This window comes from Etheostoma cragini, chromosome 23 (assembly GCF_013103735.1).
Source record: "Etheostoma cragini isolate CJK2018 chromosome 23, CSU_Ecrag_1.0, whole genome shotgun sequence".
In the NCBI taxonomy this organism is placed as follows: domain Eukaryota; kingdom Metazoa; phylum Chordata; class Actinopteri; order Perciformes; family Percidae; genus Etheostoma; species Etheostoma cragini.
The window spans coordinates 14386189-14411118 of NC_048429.1; the positions used below are offsets into that span (position 1 = coordinate 14386189).

The 24930-nt window shown below is 40.6% G+C and overlaps 2 protein-coding genes across 4 annotated transcripts in view; one reads left to right on the top strand and one right to left on the bottom strand.

Moving 5' to 3' along the window:
• The window catches only part of syn3 (synapsin III), a 112893-nt gene that overhangs the window by 45452 nt on the left and 42511 nt on the right, over nt 1-24930 (top strand). For all 3 annotated transcript variants that reach the window (XM_034863489.1, XM_034863488.1, XM_034863487.1), the window contains exons 5-6: nt 9037-9193; nt 10468-10557. In XM_034863489.1, the coding sequence (XP_034719380.1) occupies nt 9037-9193; nt 10468-10557 (247 nt within the window). The remainder of the gene's footprint in view (nt 1-9036; nt 9194-10467; nt 10558-24930) is intronic.
• The window catches only part of LOC117938706 (metalloproteinase inhibitor 3), a 15617-nt gene continuing 1551 nt past the window's right edge, over nt 10865-24930 (bottom strand). Inside the window, exons 2-5 of the mRNA XM_034863502.1 lie at nt 19171-19253; nt 17221-17332; nt 15263-15384; nt 10865-13314 (exon numbers count right to left, since the gene is read on the bottom strand). Coding sequence (XP_034719393.1) covers nt 13117-13314; nt 15263-15384; nt 17221-17332; nt 19171-19253 — 515 coding nt within the window. The 3' untranslated portion in view covers nt 10865-13116. The remainder of the gene's footprint in view (nt 13315-15262; nt 15385-17220; nt 17333-19170; nt 19254-24930) is intronic.

The window sequence follows — 24930 nt, forward strand, 5'->3', positions numbered from 1 at the left end:
ATATAAATAATAATAATAGTCTGCGTACCTCCATTTTATTTTTATTTCTCTTTACATTGATAGGAGGCATCATTTTATGTCGCTGTACGTTCTTTTTATTATATCCTTTATAGTGAAGTGCTTTATAAAGTCTGTTTCGATGCAAGTGTTAGGAACTAAATCATTGAATATTTTCCTTAATCTTTGATGATCTAGTAGATCTATCACTGCCAATAACACATACACGTTCATGTGAGGAATTAATGGAAGCTGCTCTGAGGCTGTTGAAGGACCTCGTTGTGTGAAAACGCTTCCTCTTTGTTGTTTTGTATTTTATTCACAGGTCTAAAGACAGAAATATTAAAATATGATATAATAGCTTAATGAGGGTGTGTCTACTTCCATTTAATGGCCAATTGTGGGAGAGGAAATTAACTTGTGCCCATTTTCATAATGATTAATATACATATAAAAAGAACCATGCAGAGCTTTAAATAAATCTAAACAAAATCTAAATTATTATAAATAAATTAAAGCATATGTATAGTAATGACTGGCTTTGTGCACACACTGTCCAAAAGCGTATGCATATGGTGATGAACCGATGAGCCAAAACAACGAAATAAAAAGATGCAACAGAGTCTGACTTCTGCTTCCAGGGCCTAAAATAAAAAGTGACATGCAACTTTGCAACCGCTAATGTACGTGCAACGTGGCACGCACTACACAGCCTACAGTCAAGCACAGCAACATGCCACAAGGTACAGTAGTTATGGCGTGTTGTTCACTGCTGCACTGCTGTAGTCAGCCCTTTCTCCGCTCGCCGCTGTCAAAACCTCCAGCGAGCTGCTCGGCTCCGAGTGGGAACACTGGTCTGGCTAAAAGACGGATCACAGCAGCCAAAGAATGATAAGCCACAGAGCAACGTCTCTCTCCTCTATCGTCCTCACAGAACTACCGGTGTGGTATATGAAACCAGTTGATTAATTAGTGGTGATTAATGTCGGGGAGCGGTGCATTAACTGCCAGTGATTGATGAGGTTATTGAGCTTGTTTAAACGTTGAACCCACTGGGAGTAGTTCCGGGTGGTTGTGTCAGATAGATGGCTAAAATATGGACTTAAAGTAAATGTGTTAAGTTTTCCATCATGTTAAAAGAACCTTCTGCACAACAAACTTCAGTTCTCGATTTATAAAAAACATTTATTGCTCTTAGAGGGCCTGATTAATACTTGCCGCTCACATTATTGCACCTGTGAGGGCAGTCATACCTACACTTACACTGAATTTCAATGAAACAAGCTTAATTTAAACCAGGCAAGCTGTTTGGCCTAATACATTCTGACCGCATGACAGCTCATTTTGCTCATTAGAAGTAAAACTACATGTAACCTGACAGTGACGTACACCAGCCGGTTTACATGTGGCCTGATTTCCAGACTGAGCTGCCATTTTGTTTGACTCCATTCATTCAGCCTGACGTGTTCATGTTTGCTGACATGATGTTGGAAGAAGGGGCTTATTTTTTTATTTTTACTTTTTATTGAAGTATCAGACATCAGTCTGTAGCGAGTCTCCTCTGATTTTCAATTGACACAGCGGCTGTTGCTCGTAGCAATAAAGTTAACATTCTGTTGACTGGATTTGAGATAGTTCTCTGAATTTTGTTCTTGAAATTCTTTAATTAGGATTACCCCTTGATATGTACTATATCGTTTTCGAAGGGGTGCTCAAGATACCACACAACAAACATTGCACATATATAAAAACAAGATAAGCAAAACAAAACGGACACAAAAAACAAACACAAAAAAACACACAATTACAACAGAATAATACATCATAACATAATCATTCAGAAACAGATCAGAAAATATAGCCAAACTTTACTGTAAAATGTCACTCTGAAATATTTACTGGTAAGTTATTCCACTCCGAAGGTGCTTTAAACATCAACTTTTTTTGATATGGACTTAGAAACATCAAGTACTGAAATTAAAAAGCTGTACTGGATGTCCTAAATGACGAGTTGAGGAAAAAGGAACCAAAAATCGTTTTAAATAAAAAGGATAGTTGAAATGAACACACTTAAAAACCAATTTGTTTCAATTATATGCTGAGTTCCGTGTTCAGACAGACATTTTCCTCTGTGTGTGTGTGTGTGTGGTTCACGACCTTTGCTATAGCCACATCACATTCCTTGCAGTTCTCTGCCCCGTAGGTGTAGTGGGGGGGGGATTCAGCCAGATTACATAACCAGATCCCTGTCTGATTTTTGTTGTTGTTGTTGTTGTCCTCCTTCTATTTAATTTTCTGTCCTAAAATGGGGCCACCCCTCTTTCCTTTCCAATTCCTACAGAGCACATACTTAGACTTTGCTCCTTTGGTTACCTCAGGTGACGATTTGGTTCTTAGACCACACAGACAATTCACCCACACATATGCACCCACAATACAAACAAGCCTTGACCCCCTTTGAAAGCCCATTTTAATCAGTGAAGGAACTGTCCGCCTGGAGCTGCCTCAACACCTAGTACCTCCGACATGTTCATCTTGTTACCGAGCGAATAAATCCCGCTCACAGACACGCTGAGTTCAGACATGGCTTTTGGAGGCCTAAGGGTGGTTTCCTTTAGGAGCACTGTGACTGTAATGAAAGCACACAGAGGCCCACTCCACCATCCCCGCTTTTGTAACATAGCCATGAATACAAATGGCCCCTCTAATTCCCTCGAACTCGTAACAACATTCATTTCCCTTTCTGCCAGAGGTCATTTGATGCTCTATCGCTCTTGCAGCTCCTCTCCTGATTCCTTGTGCCTCCCGGGGGACTCCTCTCATAATCCTCAACACAATCACCGTTAAGCAACTAAACATTCTGTGATTGTGATTGCAAGTAGGTGCGCCTAAGCTACACCCTCTTCTGTCTGGATTTAAGAAGAGTTTCGGTTGTTGGCGTGCGTCCTTTTTTGCTACGCGGCCTTCGCTGCGTTCAGCGTGATGTAGAGATAAACCTTGGGGTGCGATTGCATCTGGAGGCGATCCAGAGATGTTGGCAGCCCTGACCAGGCCACCGCCCAGGATCTGAGCCACTGCCAGCTCGCTCTGGAGCCACAACCACAGAGGATCCTAGATCCAGGCCAGGGGACCACGACATGATGCTCGGCTCCAGGGAGTCGCTGTGCACACGGAGTGTTTAGACTTCTTTGCTCACAGTTCCAGATAAAAACACAATCAAAATGTCTTTTTGTTTTAGTAAAACTTCATAACCATCAAAGATAAAATAATTTCCCAAAATGTAGTGTTTAACAGAATTAACATTTTGGTACTGCTTTATCTGTTTGCATTTGCATTTTTACTTTTATTTCTTTTATTCTGCTTTTTCCAAACTCCACCTTTTGATCAAACTTTGCTCCAACATTACAGTTTGTTCCCTGCCTGGTGGATCTCAGTCTACCAATTAAAATAAACAAAAATGTTGATTTACACAAAATTGAATTAGGTGGACAGAGGGGAGTTTTGGAAACTCTCCAGTGGTTTCTGACTGATGATGTTTATCATTTAACAAAAGCATACAAAGTTTTCATTAGCAAAGCGCCAAAGGAAGAATGAAAATGTTCCCCGAAGGTAATGTCTTTGTGTAATGTTTGACAGGATTAAACATCTTCTTTCATTCAAATAAAAGTGCTCTGCTTCACTGCTGCCAAAAGCCAATCCTTCTCATATGTGAATGATCAATTGAATTGCTAACAATATTATATTACACAAGGCAACATTTTAATGTAACACTGCAGCTTTGTTGGCCTTAAAGACAAAGTAAAGTTGCAACACAGAGAACTAAGTGAGAGCTCCATTTAAGAATCTAAACTTACAAACTCCAGTCTCTGTGGCAGTTTACTGATGTTATGCTATAAAAGTTTTCCGGACCAGTGAAATACTTTACTAACTATCATCTTAGTACTGCAACTATCTGCCCCATCAAAGCAAAAATAGTTGTTTTTACTCTACTATTTGTATACATAATAAACATAGAGATAGGTGTTAATATGGGAGCTTTAGAGGTGTTGCTAGGCAAGTTTTAGACATTTTTGACAGAGCTAGGCTAGCTGTTTCCCCCTGCTTTCAGTCTTTATGCTAAGCTCCTGTAGCTTTTCACCACCCAGCTACAGCTCCATACTTAACTCACAGAAAGGAGAATGGTATCAAGCTTCTCATCTCCTAGATAGAGAGCAAATGAGCCGTGTCCCAAAATGTTAAGCTTTTGTTTTTTGGAATAAGCCTACATAACATTTTTGTTGCACTACGTAGCATTTTTTACTATAGTGTCTGTCCTCGTAACAGGAAAGCACAGAGTTTTCTTTCTAAGGTGCATTTCACTCCAATGATGGAGAGCCGGTTCGGCACAATGCAGCATTGTGTACAAGTGCTGCGCTGATCAAACAGTACATACCAAGAGCATTTGTGGCATTCCTGCCAAGTTCTACCCCGATTATCCTTATCATTGGGAGACAGACTGATGAGAAGAAGATAAGGCCTTATAGCCAGGCACAGGGCCTGTATAAAGACAAATGGTCCCCGCAATTCAGACATCCCTGTGGAGCCTATTAAAAGGTCAGAGATTCTGTATGATAAATGGATCTCGGGAACAAAATGGCAGCACATTGTCTTCGGTTTGAATAGTTTTCTGTTCTAGGAATGCTGATGAAAACATCCTGTTGGCACTGTTGTACAGTTTATTGTATTATGGTCTTGTGCAACTGTTAGGCTTGCAGTGTATCCACAACCAGACAGATATAGAGAGGGGTAAACTCTGTCCTGGTTTTAAACATGTGAATTGGTGCTTTGATCATTTAAGCACGGGACACGGACGTTCTCTGGTTTGTTGTTAGGGAAATCGGGAAGCTGAAGAAGGAAAGTTGTGGACAGTGTTGACAACTTGGCAACTTTCTTGCTAGATTTAGTGACTTTTTAAACTTTCTTAAATATATTCAAATAGATTGAGCTACTGAACTGAGTCGAGTCCGTTAGCGTTAACCCTAAACCTTGAAAAAAAAAAATCCCTTTTTAAAGTACATTTAGAACAGATAAATGTGTGATTCATTTGAGATTAATCGTGAGTTAACTAGGACATTCATGCGACTAATCAGGATTTAAAAAAAATAGAATCAATTGCCACCCTAATTGTAAGGAATTATTTTGGCCATTGGGGTAGTGAAAACAAACTGTTAACACAAAACTGACATTTTATCAAATTATAAAGTTAAATTATTCTTAAAATTGTTTAAACAATGTGGGCGCTGGATGGGAAAAAAACAGCGTTGGTCTTAAACTACCAAAGACACTTGTGTCAGGCTTTGTACCGCCGGTTGCACAATAGGGCCCTCGCTCTCCTTTTAGCTCTGTTCTATCTTGTCCAACCCCTGAGGGAAACATCTGGCTCTTTAGCTGCTAAACTATGTTGGTCTGCCATTTGATGCTGGGCAGGTAGTATACAAATGGTTTATCAAAGTTTTTTCACTGACAGGCAGCCATTGGCTAATGCATGTGGAACTGACACTGGTGAGAGCTGTTAGACTCAAGCCAAAAATGTAAGTTGCAGGACCGTAAAAAGAATGAGCTGAAAGTGGCTAAAAAGCTGAGAAACTGCAGAGTCTGGTGATAGTTCTCTGTGGGCTCATCACTACGAGCGACCGCTTTCACATACACATAGTCATTAGATCCTTTGTTAATATGAAACTATGGACTGTAGCGGCTTTAGCATAGTTCATGTCTATAAAGAAGTGATAATATCAACATCACATAAATCTGATTCACTTGTATTAGTTAAACTTCCTTTTCACAGGTTGTTTTGACTTAACTTTAAGGATCACTTGTTAAGATGGATTTTTTCCCCAGCTTGTCTGTACCTACATGTGTCTTGCTCAATGTACTGCTGAAGTGTTATGAGCGGGCTTATGATACTACATGGATCCATTACTTCTTCATGACCTTATCTATAACCCTGCTATCCCCCTATCAGTGCATGCATGAGCCTTTATTGCACCACTGATAACCCATTTAAAGGGTGCATTAGCATATCATGCGCAAAGGGATGACTCTGGGGCCCAAGTGATTTGGATCGTAAAGCATAAATGTGCCGCTTTAGTGTAATCCACGACCAGCAGGGAGCCCTGATCCGGCAAAACGAGTCCAAGTGAAGAGACAGAAAAACAGAGTTAATGGGACAAACCTCAGTTCTGCTCTGCTGCTATAGGTCACTGGCTCCATTAACCATAGCCCGGTGAAAGCCATCCCACCAAGCTAAATGCATTTGTTCATCCGGCCTTCCTGTGGTAATGAGGTAGCACAAAGGTGTCGTCTATCTGGTTATATGCATGCATGGGCTTAGCATCGCGTAGAGAAAACAGTTTTGCTCTGCTGTTCAACAGTACAGCTGGCAGTAGTAAACATATTAGATTTAAAAAAAAGGGATAAGAGTTCACCTCAACTAATGTCAAAAATCACCTTGGACTCTTGGAAGTTGTGATGGGCATGTCTTTTTTTATTTACTTTTTTTATGACATTTTATAGAACAATTACTCCATTAATCAAGAGAAATAATTGGAAGATTAATCCAATCAAATAATAGTTAGTTGCAGCCCTACTTGCCTCAATATCTGCAATCAACCCAGCTGATCTGGATTGGAAGGTTTTCTGATTGGAAGATTGATTGTTCCTCCTGGATGAAGTACAACATTTTGTGTAAGGCTGCTCTTGCAGCGGTATTTCGAGTCAATGTCCTGGCTTATTCAGCTGTGAACTGCACACTCCTAAGTGCAGTGTTGTACTCGCTTGACTTTTGGTGTTTCCTAGACACAGCACGTTACCCAAACCAGCCGATTTACTTATCAGTAACTTGTGTTTCACATGAATTGTTGAGTCTGGTTTGGTTTTGGAGCCTCACTAAACGGCTTCATCCAGTATAAATAGCGAAGCCTTTGGTCTGTTGCCATTGTGGCTGAGTGCAGAAGCATGGAGGAACAGCTGTAGTCTCTCTGTCGCCGAGACCAGATCACTCTTCAGTCATCCTGCCAGTCCTGTCTGTGCCGTCTAACATAAGCAACACTTGAGGACCCAGAGCCTGTTTGTGGGCCTGGCTGTAATTTCACCCTCCAACCTGCAGCCCTTTACTTCTTATGTGTGTATACCTGTGCGTATGTGCACGCTAATGTGCATTTGTAATGTGAAAGTGTCTAAATTTGGCTGAAGTAATTTAGCAAGAGCTATGTGAAGTTGTTAAACAACTGGTAAATACATTTGCTTTCATCTGCCTTATAAAAGCCGCACCTATCAATAATTTTACATTCACAGTGAATCAAATGATTTAGTGGAATGTGTCACTTGGAGTGACGCAACATACTCACAGAGGGTTTAAGCCAACTCTGACGCTCCTCTCAGCTCTACAGAATGGTTCGGCATCTTTCAGCTCATTGTTTTGGTTTAAGAGTTTGGGTTCGCTCTCACCGCTCTCATCAACCTAGTTTCCAGCTGTAGCAGGCAGCTGATTTCAAAGACCCACGGATCAGCCCCCTGTGCACTACCTGCTCAGCACCAATTAGCAGACAAAGGTGGCAACTAAACTTAAAATTCATGAATGCAGCATTAATTGAGCAATTTTATTTGTTTTAATTGTTTCAAAGTGCTCTTTCTGTTAAATGACTAGATTTTGACATATCCTTGAGTAATGTTCTTACTTCAAAAACATTTAAAAATCCAATATTTGAACATGTAAAATGTATAAGTTCTGTTATTTACATATGAAAACACAATTGTAATTTATCTCAATTGATTATGAGCTCTTTCATAAAGACTTCACACTTTATTTTCTCTATGCATGGAAACCTGTAAATGTGTAGTACTGAATTGGCATAATACAATGCAAAGCCGTTTATGAGTAGTCCTGTCGGAAATTTATATGCAAAGCCATAATCATGCCTGGCAAAACACACACAAGAGTACACTACGTACCGTAAGTTTACTTTTATTACCTATGCTGCATGATTCAGATACATTTTACAGTTTGGGAAAAGATATTTATAATGTAGAAATGTAAAGTAAATTAGTGCAATTAAATGGTTGCATAATATCTTGTAACAGCTCTCCACATCCCAGCCAATTAACTGATCTATCAAACAAGAATCAAAATGAGAATATGTTACGGCATGACACTGGCTGGCATGACATTTTTTTTTAAAGTTTCTTAAAAGTGCAATTAATGACAAGAATCTGAAACATGTACAGTTGTGCACTACCTAAAGGAAATCTGAAAACATTAACAGGTCAAATATGACTGCAGTCAAAGTGAATTTCCTGTGTTAATATGAAATGTGGGCGGCTTTAAATGAGGCCTCCAGGTACTTGATGGGTCTCTTGGCCCTGCTCCCAGAACAGTTTGCAAAGGAAGGATTAAGCTGTGTTAATTGGATAGATGGTCCAAAAAGATCAGGTGCACCTAGGAGCTTTTCCTCACCCTTTCAGCCCGACAAAGTTGCTGAGTAATGGAGCCTTCGACTGTAAACACAAGGCCCAGATACAGTGTGTTAATGTGCTAACAGAGCTGTCAGTTCAGGTGGAGCAGACATGCTGGAGATGTCGGACCTGAACACGGTCGGGCCAGAGTTATAAACAGAAAGGAGATTCCCATGTTCACGATTTTAGTGTGGCTATTTAAAATCCTACTATTTTCTAATTAGAACTAACAAAGTATGGTTGAGGCTCATTGGAATTAGTTTTGATATTTGATTATAAATCAGTGGACAAATGGAAATTTCAGGTTATTACAATCCACTTCGAAAAGGACATGGATGTGTGTGGCAAATTCCATGGCAAAAACTGACAGAGAGACATCGCCATTCTAAAATCCACGCCACTAGCATGTCTAAAAATTCATCTTTGCTGCTATTGAATTCTTTAAAGACTTTACAAGTAACTTTACACTCTCCCTTAACATTGCAAATTGTTAACCAAACCAGACGTTACTCCACTTTCTGCGGGTTTTCCATATCCATCTTGTTGCAGGTCCTTCAAGCCAGACTTTGTCCTGATTCGCCAGCACGCCTACAGCATGATCCCCGGTGAGGATTTCAGGAACCTTGTGATTGGCCTGCATTTCGGCGGCGTCCCAAGCACCAACTCTCTCTTCTCCATCTACAACTTCTGCAGCAAACCTTGGGTGGTAAGCAATGTTTAAGTGCTCTCTTTGTTCTACTTTAACCCAAGCAAAGGTGTCGTGAGTCCCTCCCTTGGCGGCTACCCTGGCTGATTTATTTGGGCCGTTACAGGGAGCTGTAACACCTGTCTCTGGAGTCAGCAGAGCCAGTGGCCTCCACAGCCATCACACATTGTTACTTACTCTGTGCTTGGAGACGACAAGATGCAAGATTGCAGTGAAAACGCTTAGGTCTGCATGAGTTCATAATTTTAGTCTTTCAACGTAAGTACAAGATTAAAGGAGCAAATATGTTCCACAACAACACACATACTTCCAAAATGTGGTCATAATATAAGGCATAACTTACGTTTTTAGATTTTATTGCTCCCAAAGTTTTATATTTATTATATTAACATTTGTTAATAATAAAATCTGAAGGTGCTCTTTTGATTTACAGTATATATTTAGAATAGGCAGAATAAACAATGAATACAATTCAGTACACTATATGTTAAATGCATTTATTATATTCCTTATATTTAAGGTGTACAAGGACAAACAAAACACCCCAAAAATGTATAGGTTAAAAAAATGTAGGATTTAATGGTACATGTGACCCTGCTGTTGATCTAAAACATCAAGAGTAAATGTCAGGTTTGGTTGTCAGTGGCTCAGTATCTGAGTAAGGGCTTCTTTTTAGAGCTGCCATTATGCCTAGACATTCTGCAATTACAAAGTGGAAAACACCTGTTATAAAAGAGGTAGAAAAACATTTCTAAACCCATAGTAGGAGAAAACGTATGTAAATTCAATTCAGCTCCAATTACAATATGGCGAGGTATAACCCAGTACCAAGTAATATCGAACATTAATATCAAACAATACCTGCATTATCTTATTGTACCCAGATCTAGAAAGAAAAAACATTTTGTATGGTTATGGTTTAAATGTGACTTGAGTTAGCAGTTGATGCCACCAAAACATAAAAAAAAACAAATGCAGTAAATGCAAAAGGATATTTCAAATGAAGTGATGATGATTGGTGTCGGTATCACTTTAGGGGTACTGGTATTGGTATTCAAATTTTTTTAAACGATACCCAGCCCTAGGTACAATGTCATTTAAAAAAATTAAAATAACAACATAATCTTATATTTGATTTTTCCTTTTCAGGGCGACAGGTGTTTAGAGTTGTGTCGGACTGTACTTCTTGTTTATATTCTATACTGGTGTAGCCCCCCCCGTCCCCCCTGCTTAAATAATGACCTATCATTGTCTTGTTTATTTTCTGCTCTCAGTTTTCTCAGATGATTAAGCTCTACCATTCCCTCGGACCTGAGAAATTCCCCCTGAATGAACAAACCTTCTATCCCAACCACACGCAGATGGTGAGTGCCTCGTAGACATTATTCTTTATTAACACAGTACAGAGAACCGAGACAGAAAAATCACCATCAACCTCCTGTGGCCCGTTTTTCATTAAATCTTTATTATAAAAATATAAAACACAGAAATTAAGTCAAACATTTCCATAACTCCTAGAAGGGACTCTTCACCCACCCCCCCTACACACAGACACACAGACAAACACACACACACTCTCTCTCTCTCTCTCTCTCTCTGTCTCTCTCTCTCTTCAGGAATCAGTGTTTACACACAGACTGTACACTGCTTCCTTGATTGGATTTCTTTTTTCTTGACAAGTGTTTCTGTGTTAACAAGACATTATATTTACACAAACATGAACCACAGAAATAGTAAGACAGAAACGCCACAGCTGGTGAAAGAGCCTCGTCAACATGTATAAAGACAGAAAGGACACGTTTTGTACAAAATAGACCTCTACTGGCGTAGATTTGTTTGCTTTACATAATGTATTTTCCCTCGAATGTCATTAAATATTAACGTTTTTGTAACCTCTTACAAAACTAAATGATACCTAATCGTGACTAGAGCCAAAGATGTATTATCAAGAGGAGGCCGACAGGCTATGACCAGCTGAGTACTTGTGGTGCAAAATTAAACATGGTAGACCAACACTACTTAAATAAAATAATTTTATTGTAATTTAGTTACATTTATTGGGCAAATATTGACCTTTTGTTGAGCATCCCTGTCTTTCTCCTCTGATTTTATCATACTTTAGCTTTAGTGTCCGGAGGTAAGTTTAAATGCTGCTTTCACATGAAGAAAACAGAGGGAAAACGGCACGCATGTTATTTTGGAATGAGATGAATGAATGAGAAAAAAAAGCTTATTCACTTTCTTGCTGATAGACGCAAATTTCTTTATCCTTCTCATGTGCGTCTGTTAAATATAAAAGCTACATCAACAAGATAGTATCTTAGCATATAGTCCCGGACTGTAAGTTAAGTTAACTGGCTTATCTAGCTTCAATCAAGAAAGCAAATAAGCATAGTTCCCAAAATGTCAAACTACTCTTTTGAAAACAACCAACTTGGTCAAAGCCACAGTTCATTAGCGATCTGATATTTTCTTAGTGTCAGTGATGAAGGGGCTGTTACTCTCTTTGAAACAAGTCTGTGTCTGTTCATGGAATGGACTGAAGGTATGGCACTGTGAAAGAAAATAAAAAAAACTAGATAGGAACAGGTGAAGAAAAATAAATTTAGTGACAATATTGTTACTTTCATTTGAAATAGTTAAATAAAAAAATGTTTGAATATACACTTACAAAATATCTCAATGTCTAAAACCTCTGCTTATACTTGACTTTCATTGGATTGGTGTAGAGTACCAGTCAGGGGAACTATGATCAAACTAACATACAGAAGTACCAGACGTACCATACCAATGGAGACGCTGGTCCTTCACTCTGGAAGGTTTCAGAGGCTGTGATAGTTGTTGCAATGTAGTTTTGACCTGTTATTATATATTTAGTTCTTTTTTTTTTGTGTGTGCAGATAATACGACATAGTTACTGTGTCATCCAATAAACCTATAAATAAATGTATTACAGAGGTTTCAGCTGAGTTGATTTCTGTAGCTTATATACAGCAAAAAATAAAATACCACCATCTCTGCAAGAAGTGAGCTTGTTCCTGCGTTGGCACTGTAAAACAGACGTTTCTAGCATTTCTCTGAAATTCAACAGTGCTCAACAGAAAGGACGTTGTTTGTGATATAACTGTGAAATGAGTTACATTGCAAACATTCAGGTAAGCAGAGATACTACTATCCATAAAGACACATGGAACAGTAAAAACTGTGACTATAATCAATGTATACTTCACTGTAAAACAATACCATTTTCAAAAAAATATATAAGGGATATTAACTTATGAGAGGTGTAATATAAAAGATCGAACCTCACATTGGCACTCCATCTGTATTGTTGATGTGTAGAAACTGCAGAAGTTTGTGATGTAATGCTAGCAAGTGTAGCAATGTGACATCTTTACATGTATGTACATAGTGATCACTGGCTGTTAGTTTTTCATTGATTTGACATTCAGTCCTTGCTTTTCAAAAGAAACTGACTCAATGCACAAAGTGACCATAATACTAGGTTAGCAGTAGGGTAACTGCAGCTCGCTAATTACCACCAATGATACGTACAGGTCAGTTAATTGTTTTTAAATCTGAAGATCCAATGTAGGTTTATCAAGGTCTTACACTTCTTATTGGCCTTATAAATATCTGTCTTTTCGCCACTTAACCCTGAAGAGAAGGTTTTGGTGCAAGGATTTGTGGGAAAATGAAAGTTAAACAGGGCGATCTGCACAACAAAAAAGGTATTGTTTTAAATCAGAAGTGCTACGAAACAGGCACTGTAATGGATTTGTTCTTTTCTCTATTTTTCCCCTTTTAAAGAGGCTGACACCCAGGCTGAGGAGCTTAAACAGTCCTGTAATACTCTAGAAGATACCGGGATAGGACGGAGTCAGGGAGGCGGCAGTGGATTTGGGGCAGGGTGCATTTGAGGTTCAGGGGTCGGTGGCGTTGATGGTGGTTTTGTCGCGTGCAGCTATGCCCCGGTACCAGCTGCAGTAGCCCTCCTTCTGCTGGATGCAGGCGTAGTGCCGGGACTGGTAGCCGGGATAGCCGAAGTGGGACAGCATGTCCGTCCATAAGCACTCGTTCTTTGAGGTCACAAAGCATGGCAGGTAGTTGCAGGGCTTAATCTACAGAGACAGAAGCGAAACTAATGATGTAGCCATATAGCAGAAAACAAGATTGGATACTAGCAACAACTAGTGTAGACTCCCTGTAGTTTTTTAAAGAATATTTATTGGGCATTTTTAGGCCTTTATTCAAACAAGACAGGCAAAGAGATGAAAGGGGAGAGAGAGGGGGAAGGACATTCTTGGAATTTTCACTAATATGACACAAAAGAATAGGCTGAGGCTATTTAAGCTAACGGTCCCCTGACTCTAGCTTCAAATTCAGCATTAAGAGGTGAGATTGCTATCAATTTATTCACCTAAATCTTGCCAAGAAAGAAAATAAGTAAAGTTTCCTTTTATGTTGTTTAAGGACATGCTGGATTGAGCTTATTTTCTTGTTAAAGCTAACCGTAATTAGTAGCATGCAACTTCAACATTGAGTCTACAGTCTAGAGGTTTGTGCAAAGGCCAAAGTAGAATAAGCTTAATGATCCACTAACATATAAACCAAGTCTCACAATTTTACAAGAGAAATAAGCTTGGAAGAAAGGAAGTGGGTATATGATTTGGTTAAATATAAAAGGAATATCATCATTTCTCTACTGCTTTTCAGCTTTCAGTCATTTACTTTAGGACTTTATTAGATAAGGTGTGAAAAGGCAGCTTTTTAAAATAACTAAGTAAAAAACCAGTAAGTGTACCCTGGCATTTCTATGCTTTGTGCTGCGGAATGTCACCCATCTTCCTGAAGCAGAAATGTTTTTGTAGTTTTGTAATGATTCAGTTAGTTTTTATTGAGCGTCTTTTGTCCTGTCACACCTCCAGGTGCTCGCACAAAAAGTCAGCTTCACGGGTGAATATACAGCGTGAATTGGCAGGAAGAGTCACATGACTACTCAGAGAGGTGATGAACGGAAATGCTGTGTTTATTGACAGCAAAACGGAGTCATCAGCTGCATGGAGCTGCACTTATCTGGATATGAATGAGCCAGCAAATTCAATTAGCAAATTAGAAGGCACACTTCCCATTTTGGGTGTTATTCAAGCCTGGAGAGCGTGTCCTCAACGGTTCAGAGATGTTCGGCATAACTTCCTCGCTTGAGTGGTTTTCTAGATGTGATAATTCTCTAACCGGTACGCCAAGCTTCCTGCTTTCCAGTGCAGTAAATCATCATTTGTGGAGGAATGCGGAGGCCGGCGGAATGCGTTTAATGACTTGATGCGATGATGTTTATGCCTGACTCTCAGACTGAAGGCTCAGTTGATCGCTGGCCTTCTCTGGATGCCTTCTGGGCTGCTGCCATGTACACACTGCACACAGTTTACAGGAACTGGGAACAAAATAGGTCTCTCCGCTAATCCACTTGTACTGATAGGGGCCGTCGGTCGATTTTGTTAGCAGATGTCCAGAACACTGCTGTAACAGTAGGAAGTTTACGAGGCGGGTGAGCAGCTGCACAGCAGCAGTCTGCATGTTTGAGTCACATAAAAACTGGGCACGAAGACTTGAGCTGATTCCAGAGCTGTTATTTAATAACTCCCAATGATAGTCATAAAACTTGTTTTCTCTCTATTTCTGTTGCTGCTGAACAGCCATGATGGATAACAAGTGGAAAGTACGCTCATAATTCAGTCTCAATAACAAGAGAAATGTAACTGTGAGGGTTGTTTAAGTATGAGTGAATGGTTTTAGCAACAGAAGTGACAGTAGCATTGATGAGCCTGAATTGGTCTGACCCTCACATTACTTGTGTTAGAAGTATTTCCTTCCTCCTGTAATCATTAATAAGCACTCTAGTGGACTTTATAGGAGGGGTCAACCTGTCGCAGCAGTTTTAGGTTTAGTTTTAGTTGTAAAATGGAGGAGCAGTAAGCTCTAGCTCCTCCTTCTTTTGTTCCTCCTCCCGCCTCTTCTTCCCTCATCTTTCTTGACCTTGCCTGGCGGAGGTTGCTGGTTTCCACTCACCCTGCAGTTGCAGCCCAGCTGGTAGCGATGGTTGATGCCTTTCTTCTGGGCCAATGAGAGGCGCTCCCACCGCTCGTTGAAGTTGCACAGCCCCGTGTAGACCTTGCCATCGTACACTCGACCTGAGGAAGGAAAAAACAGAGGCTATTGGTTGACATGTTGAAGTATGTTAAATCTATAAGTACTACTTGAAAACAGCTTTCTGGTGTTTCAGCGAGGGTTGAGATTTCATTCTTAAAATTTGGTTTAACACCTGATTATCAGGTAGTGCGGATAGGACTTGTTGTTGAGATATCAGTTTGAGAAAAAAGTGGTTAACCGGTCGACGGACATTGCCAACACAGCATAGATGATAGCATCATCCAGATTTGTGGTTTTCTGGAGATTCTGTGTTTTCCAAAGTGTTTCTTTTAAGAAACCAATAAGTTTACTGATCTTAGCCTCACTGGCAGTTACTTAATCAGATGTTGCATCATGCTGCTGGTATGTCATTTTGCCATTTGTCTAATTTCAAAACTCTCCACATGTAACATAGGATAATATAAAATTACAGCTTAAGCAGTCGAACTTGTTTATCTATGGTAAGACAATCTCACACAGTAAGCCCATATTAAACCAACACCCCCATTTCTGAATATCAAAAGGTCAGCAGACGTCTATTTTTAGCGCCGGGCCGTTTGTGGCTTACCGACTCCTGAGACAGGTGCACCGCGGCGTTCTGCGAGCACTCAGGAACATCACGATTTGTCACCGTATGTCTCCTTCACCGTGTTGTCACCACGTGGGAATTTGACAGCTCACAAATATTTGCTTCTTCGACCCCCCCTTGAAACTTCCCTCTCTGCCGGCATCGCCACGCTGGGATTACTGGAGTCACTTGCAGGCTTATTACATGGTGTTGAGTGTGTGACATGCTTCTCAAATACTAATCAGGGCCAGTGCACTCGAGGCTCAATCAAAGAAGAGCCAAGCAGCTCGTCTCACAGGCCCTGGTGCCTTTAAATTACCCGTAATACAGCCTTGATCATATGCAGAGACTTATTATAAACGCCTTGAGAGCAGCAAAAGACGTCAGTGATGTCACTCGCAGCCGGGACTGGGTAAACATAGCCGTTGCTGCCTGGCAACGCCGGCTCATTCACTTGCACTGTGGGGTGCGGTTACAGTATTTACAGGTCAGGACTTAGCGACAGTTATATACGAAGTCGAGGGAAGTAAGTGCATCTTTTTTTCTTTTTCTTTTTAAGGGGCCCCGGTTTGCCGGATTGCAAAGGGGCAAATCGTAGGGTATAAATAGTGGTAAAGGTTGTGTCACAGGACAAATCACTCTGAGAAGGAGCAACAGTTACCTGACTGAAAAGTATTTAGCATGTCAACAGTTAAAACCAATTTTGTTTTGATGGTTTTGCGTGTCAAGTCACAAACATGGTGTTAAATGTTTAATTTTGATGAAGCAAAGATCTGATAAAGTAAACCATTTTTTAATACTGTATATTCCAAGCGTAAAGCCATCTCATTAGTTACTATTTCATGGTCATTGAGAAATTATCTCTCTGTATTGTACACAGGAACAGCTGTTTTTGTAAATGCATGTAAAATAGAAGAGTTTTGGTGATTAATTCCTTCTCTTTGCAACAACTTTGTAAAATATTTTATTTGTTTGACTTTTCAAAATCAGCCGTGGCAGACACATAATTCCCTCAATCTTAATTAAAGGGGCATTCCAGTTATTTCCAATCGTTCCATATAGTTTGGTGTCTTGTGAAAGACAGATGAGAAAAAGAATAGTTAAAATCAAAGCAGCAGCTGCTGAGATATTCTGACTTTTAGTCCCTAGTGTGGGTCGAGCTCCAAAAACCTAAACTTCCCATAATGGAACTTGATAGCATCTTTTGTAAAACCCTTTCCTGCCAACATTGATCATTGATTTAAAAAAAAAAAAAAAAAAAAAAGCTTACCTGTGATCAGGAACTGGTACTTGTTGATGTCAAACTTCACACCACACAAACTCTCTGAAGCGTCCGTGTAAATGTGCTGCACGTGCTGGACTTTGTCAAATCCTTTGTACATCTAAAAGACACAAAAAAACAAAATTGGAGTAAAAGTGCAATGTTGTACCCCACACCCTTGAATCTACCTCTTCAAATTAATAATCAGGAATAAAAACAGTACGCTGGCTTTACCAGATGACATAATTAAGAATGACTAATTGGCTCTGCCGTTAAATACTATTTAGGAGGAAGAGGGGGGCCAGGTGGAGGGGGTTGGGGGGCTTGACCAACTGCCATGCTTTGCTTGTTTGAAAGCCATGATGTCCAAATTCACTGGGTTGGCACAGCAGAGAAAAGGGAGGTAACCTTTCCCCTTATGACATCATAAGGGGAAGGTTACAGATCGGCCCACCGGATCTTTTATTTACTCAAAGGTAGAACAGGATACCCAAGGCTCGGTTTACACCTATCGCCTATTCTAGCCACTGGGGAACCATAGGCAGGCTGGGGGGGGACTCATATTAATGTTTAAAAACCTCATAAAGTGACATTTTTATGCCATGGGACCTTTAACTAAATAATAGATAACATAATTACATTGTGGAATGTGCCTTAACTTTGATTCTGTTTTGGCAAGGGCATCTCTAAACTGCGGACATCAGCTCCTTTCATTAATCCTGGGTATGCAGAGCCAACAGTGAGTGTTTGCCCTGAGAACTGTTGTGTCTTCAGTGTAATTTATTTGTCTAGGAACAACAGGAAATCCCTGTTTTAGATGCATCGCTCCCAGAAAAGCAGAACAACCTGTTACTTAAGCCTGAAACTGTGGAGGTTTGGAAATGCCAAAGACCTCTGTCTCATAACATTTGTTGAAATTTGGAGGGAATCGCATTATATTATAGCCCACAAGGAAAACCACTGTTTGCAGTGTAAACCAGCAGACTGTAATACAAATAAATAACCCAAGAGGTGCAAAGGCCACATTTAATTCCTGACGATAATCCCTACAGTGGTTATTGGTGTGCTTCACTAACAAGAGGCCACTTAATGCTTTTGTACAAACTGGGATTGTACTGATGCAGTGCATGACTCTGTTGAAATGTTCACGCTCAGAGCGAGGAGTTTGGTTGAGCTAAAATGCCTGTAAGCCTGCTAATCCTCCGGCCTGGCTCCTGTCTGAGCAGCAGGCGGATGTCAGCATCTGTCAAAAATATGCAGTGTTATGTAAGAACATAAAGGAAGTGAAAAGCGGGCTTTCATGCTAAGTATTCCAAACGGCTTTTAATCTATCACAAAGCGGGTGAGGGGGCGGAGAGACAGCCTTGTAACTCTAGAGTTCCTGCCACAGAAGATTGATACCACTTATATGAACCTAGAGCCAAGGGTTGTTTAGCTTAGCTTAGCTTAGCTTAGCTATAGACTTGTAGCAGAGAGAAACAGCTAGCTTTGCTCTGTACAAAATAGAACAAATAAACCGAATTTGTTTAATCCATACACAGACAGAAATGTGCTGACTACATATTGTTTTTTATTAATAAAAATGCTTATCTTAGATTAAGCTTATCAAAAAGACTGAGGGGGGGGCAGCTGGCCAGATGTTGTCCAATAATTAAGTTATATCTTCTTTACATAATTTCAATTGATGAGCGCTAGAGATGATGGTAGGACTTTTCTAACTTTGAGCAAAGCCGGCTAGCTGTTTTTAAACAGTCTTTACGATTAGCTAGGCTAACCGTGCTAGGCTAACCATACCGGCTCTAGCTTCATGTTTAGCTCAGTGAGATGAAACAGGTGTCAATCTTCTCATGTAATTGTCTGCATTTTGTTTGCCAAAATGTTCTACTATGTTCCTTTTAAGCTGAAAGAGATTCAGTGTCTCGCTCCTCAGCACTTCCAGCAGAGGATTGACGCTCTCACCTTCATTTGCTTGACTGTGTAGCGCATCGTTCCAAAAGGTCCATCTCTCAGGAGCTTCTTGCCCACAACTTTAGCTCGAATCACTGTGAAGAGAGGAGAGGGACAATTAATTAAATGATCTGAGCCAACTGTTGCATCCCACTAACATATAAATACAAGCTTTCCTATCTAATCTATCAAATAACACTCAGCCTAGGCCGGTAGGAGGCATTTGCAAACCCATTATAAAGACCTTTTCAGGACCGGTTGGGACCACAGTTAATCCGTTTATCCGATTTTCTGCATTGCTGCTGTTTGGAAGACCAATGGGAAAAGAACACTACAGGGACTTTGTAGTTTGATACAGAAATTGTCTGTATCAAGGCTTCATTCTCACTACTGGTGTTTAAGAGTTTTTGAATGACTGCTCACATGATGATTGCTCACATGGAACGTTTAGTAATCTCAGGAAACTTGGTTTTGATTTTGCAGTTGTATTATTCACATCATAAATGGCAAACTGTGACTCCAATCAGATTTTTGCTGGATCAAAAACATCAGAGGGGCGGAAAAAGTGCAGTGTGTGTCTCCTCTGTTTCCTTCTATATTGGGATCAGGGCTTGAAAAAGATTTTATTGGCGTGCAGGACCCTCATGTAAACGTTGGTGAGGTGAAAATGTTCACAGGGAACTTTGAGAGTGTGGAGGCGTCTTGTAAAAAGGCCAGGGCTGTGGGCCCTGCATAAACAGTCAATCCTCTGTGAGGTTCACCTGCTGCCCACAGCCGACCGGCTGCAGACACAACTAACACCATGTTTTGTTTTCTTCTCCCGATGGAATTTCCTTAACACATTCTTCAGGGGCTCACATTCCCCAGAAAGGGAAACAATTCTGAGCCTTTCATTCTTTTACTGAAGAAAGAAATGAGGTATGTGGCATGTTCTGTTTAGTCTCTGTTTGTCTTTCTGTCCTACTTCCAGGCAAATTTTAAATAGGCATAAAAATAGAACTCCTACAGGAAGCAATTACAGCACGGCCACCCAAAAGTGGTCATGTCCAAAATTTATTTTGGACATGAAGACCCCAGTTTGAACCAAGCGCTTATTTAAACATCCTCAAAGACGTATTTTGAACCGGTTTGAACAAATCAAAGGAATGTGGCCTACCAGGAGTTTACCAATACACACATAGTGTTCTTTCTTTGGTTCATTTGGGCTAAATTTGGTGTATTTGATAAATGCTTCTGATCATAAATGAAAGTGCAAATTGTAAAGGATAGTTCTTTTTAAGTTGTCTTTGCCAAAAGGACAAATGGGTTACATGAGGTTTCAGGGCTCTGAGGCTGTCTTTGGGTGCTTTGTGCTAAATGCTAACATGAGCTAATTAGCTAAATACAGCTGAATATTGGACAAGTTTTGGCCTGATGGTGGCGCTAGATGAAATGTCAGAAGATCACCAAAGTTATTACAATTCACCCTCTAGAGACCACAAATGTCTGTATGAAATTTGAATGGCAATCAATAGAATAGTTGTTGATATATTAGGTGAAAAACAGTGGCAACACTAGATAAAAAGTCAGAGGATCACCAAAGTCAACGGCATTTATCCTCTCGGGATCTTGATTTTATGGCAATCCATCCAGCAATTGTTAAGACATTTCACTGCGGACCAAAGTGGTGGACATCTATCAGTAGAGCTACGCCACTAGCGTCACTAATAATCCTATTGTTGTACTTGCGTGAGGCCGTAAAGGCACTGCAAGATAACAAAAATGTACTTGTGGGTAAACGGTGCTTTAGAATATCATCCAGCCGTTAACCATGTAGTACTAGAAAGTTACAAAGTATCTTTTAATCTGCATGTGTGGCAACACTGTTCAGCAGAGCATATAGGTGATTGTTTTTCACCGGTCTGCATTGTGTTATGACTCACTGGCTTTTACTGACCGCTTCCCAAGCAAGCACACAACTAAGCCGAACAAATGTCATTCAAAGCTCATGGTTTTAATGTACCAATCCCCGTTGCCTGCCCTCCGCTTTTGTGACCTTTAACAATAACTTACTGCAGAACATTTGATCCATTAATCTGTCAACTCTTCTAATATGAACCAAGAGCGCTATTGCCTGACAGACCTCTCCTAAATGCACCCAAATGCAGTTTGACAGAATTTTGCCACTGCAATTACAGAGGAAGCGGGGCACAATTACAGAGGAATGTGCAGATATAACAAGATACTTTTGCCTCTGTTAAATACACTGCTGCCGTTATTTATTCAAGTATCACCCTTGGTAGTTTCCTCCGCTGCCATACTCAAAAGCAACCCTCGGGAGAAACAAGCTTTAGTGTTTGAAGGGCCACAGGTCAGCTGATTTTATCAAAGTACACCCAGATAGGTCCCCTCTTCTTGGACGGCAGCCACTAATTAGCCGATGATAGTGCCTTCACCCAGAGGAACGTGTGAGGGGCCTCAGCTGCCCCAGAGACAGAGGATTTGTGTCATACCTCTGCAGTGACCCCTTGACCTCTTTTCAATTCTGCAGTTATATTAACGTATGACCACACGGCTGCCTACTCAAGTCTACAAGTCTACGTTACGAGGGATTATTTAACCCACTTTCATTATGTGATCTCACATCACCTTGGTTACACTGGAAACGATTGACATACTGTGTAGTTACTGCCTTCTAAGCTCTTCTTTTTATGTACCACATTTGCTTTACCTACTAATGTACTAATGTACATGTACATATGTCTGTACACAGTACCTCACAAGGATATATATTCATTTCAATTTATATTGAACTCCGACTGACACCACCATTTCCAGAGGTGACTATCTGATCAAATGTGGCATTTTTCTGCATTCATTTACATATTACTTTGTTACAAAATGCTGTTATTGTTTGATACTTCCCAATAGTAATACACCAGTTTAAGAAGTCTTGTAACAATGCACCATCTGTTCATTAATCATACAGATTAATTACCTAATTTACAGTACTAGTGGTGGTTATTATGGTGATTATGGCAGCTGAAGTACTTATTTTTGCAACCCTTTTTGGCCAAACTTATTCAGGTACTATGAATTTAAATATGAACACTTCTATTTGTGTAACAAATATAACAGTTAACACAGCAGTATAGTCGAGTTGAAAAATCTATTAGAGTCCCTCCCCCTCTTAGTTAGCTAAACATGAGGAATTACAGGCCAGTGATGTGACGCACAAGTATTCATCTTCTGCAGAGGACACACTTTCAAGAGTGGGAGGCTTTTCGAGATAAGCGAGGTAACCACGGTCTGACAAAAAAAGCAACAAGAAAGTGAATCACTTCTCTTCACTCTGTATCTCTTGCCTAAAGCAGGGGATTACACAAGCTTGAATGCAAATGCTAAATCTTGAGGTGAGCATGAAATTTAGTTAAACATTTATTTCAGCCTACGTACAATGTGGCAAACTGCAGGCATGGTGTGCGTGTGTGTGTGTGTGTGTGTGTGTGTGTGTGTGTGTGGTAAAGCGAGGCACGGGGTGGGTGACGATGATTTTAGTATGCAGAAAGTGGTCCAAGTTTGAATGGGCGAGTGGGAGGGAGAGGCATTCTCAAGACGACACACTATCACGCTCAAAAATAAACACTGCAACTGGATCTGCTATAACGCTGGAGCATAACGCCGGCAACGTTTCCATACTGGTTGGCAAAGTGAAAAGGCCGCATATGAAGTGTGAGTTTTTGTCACTATTTCTGATTAGAACCAGTTTTCAAATGCTTCTGTTTGAGTCATGGCAATCTTTAATCCATTTAAATGCAATGCCATCTGAACTCCTAAACGCTAGCAAACATGGTGTCTTTAGGAAGCTTTGACAAAGCATTTCAAATGAACTCCTTCAAAACTAAGCCCTGTATCCCTGTAGTATCTTTAGGTGCACTTGAAAAGCGAGTCTCCGCCAACACCTGAAGCCTTGTCAGTTGGCCTGGTGTTACAGTATCTGGGCATGCTTGCTACCTTCATGCCTGCTTTTCCTATCTCTCTTTTCTTATCTCTGTCATTCACTCACTTGCCGTGTCACTTTCTCGCTGGCGGCCTCTCACTCGACTTGTCGGTCACATGGTTACCTAACTGTAAATTCCTTTTTGTAATTTGATAGTAGCTTGGATTATCTATGATAATGCTCTTACTATTTGTAATACTATCTTTTTGACAGAGGCCACCGTAGATAAAGGTGACATTCTGGTGACAAAGAAATTGTATTGCAATTGTAGCAATGTCAAAGTACTCAATGCTCCTTTGACAGCAAGTACAACTGAAGGTGAACTGAGCTGTGTGCTGGGCTGATTGGGTCCATTGCCCCCCTTGCTAGCCTCCTGCTTAAAACAGTGGAGAAGGGAGGGATGGACTGGACATTTGATACGCCTGGCTCATAGGACGGACATCCCAGGCTTGTACGGAATCCAGAACCTTTGACATTGCATCATATTTTAGCTCACTTTTGGGAAAACTACGGATATCTGATCTAAGCTTGGATACTGCATCTTATAAAGGGTCCTGGCTTCCCTCATGTTATCATCTGTCACCTGTTGACCTGCAGTTGTAGCTAAAACGCTACTCATTATTAGAAGGAGGAGAGTGTATTGGTACCAGGAGAGTGCCGTCACAAAGCCCCAGGCAGTACATCACTCTAAACCTGCTATGCTGCACAAAGCTGCTCTATGCTGGATCCAATTCTCTCAATGGCCTGCCCTGATCCTCAATCCCAAACCAAGCATAAACACAGATCACGCTAATCCTCAGCAACGGACCTGGTTCGGGGTGCCAGCATGTAAAGGTTTGCTCTGTCATCCCGAGCGTGTTTTAACTGAGCTTGGGGGACACAAGCAAAAGTGCAGGTGTTATCTTAAGTTAATAGAAATAGAATGAACCAGTATTGGAAGATCCTTTTATAATGTGTTTGGTATACATTCACATTATGCTTCTGTACTGATGCTTTGACTTGCTTTAACATTAGCCTGGACATTTAAACTGGGTTTTAAGTCCTATGTGAAAAGATGAAAATAAAAGCTGGATAGCTTCAAACCATTCAGGCCTTCTGCACAAATCTTGAATGTCTGGAATATTTTTAATTCCAATTACGGAAGTCCCGGAAATCCAATCCGGTTTTTCAGAAGTGTTTCCCTCCGAGGGCCGAGGTGTGAGAGTGGCTGCAAGCATTCAAAGCACACCTCGAGCTAAGCCAGGACCTTGGAAATGGGATTTGTGGGGCTCGCAATGATCACTGCGCCCATTGAAGTCAGGCCCAGATTCTATACTGGCAAGTCTCAGCGGGTGCCAACACCATGAGCTATCTGAAGATCTAAAGGACTGTGAAAGGCATCGCATGTGTTTTTGGAAGCGCCATTTTCGATTGCTCCAACCAGGTCACTTGGCTGAAGACGCTCCCACAGGCATGGAAAACGGGGTTTACCAAAGACCAAGAGACAAAGTGACTATTTTGGGTCCTTCTGTGCAATGTCTGTCATATTTCACAGGATTCCTCTTATAAAAAGGTGGGGCCCTCAGAGGGCTAGTAGGTGAAATCTGGACCTCCTCCTTTCTAACACTCTACCATACCGAGGATTCCCCAAAGCATCATAGTGAGTTCATGCCCACGTCAGAACTAAAAGAAGTGACTTACGCCTACCTAAAGCACACTGGTTGTGTCTTCTGAATTTGGGCAAAGAAGCCTCATTTTATTGACTGCATTTGGAGTAGCCTTTGGAAATGGAAAAGCCTTGTAGTGCAGGGATG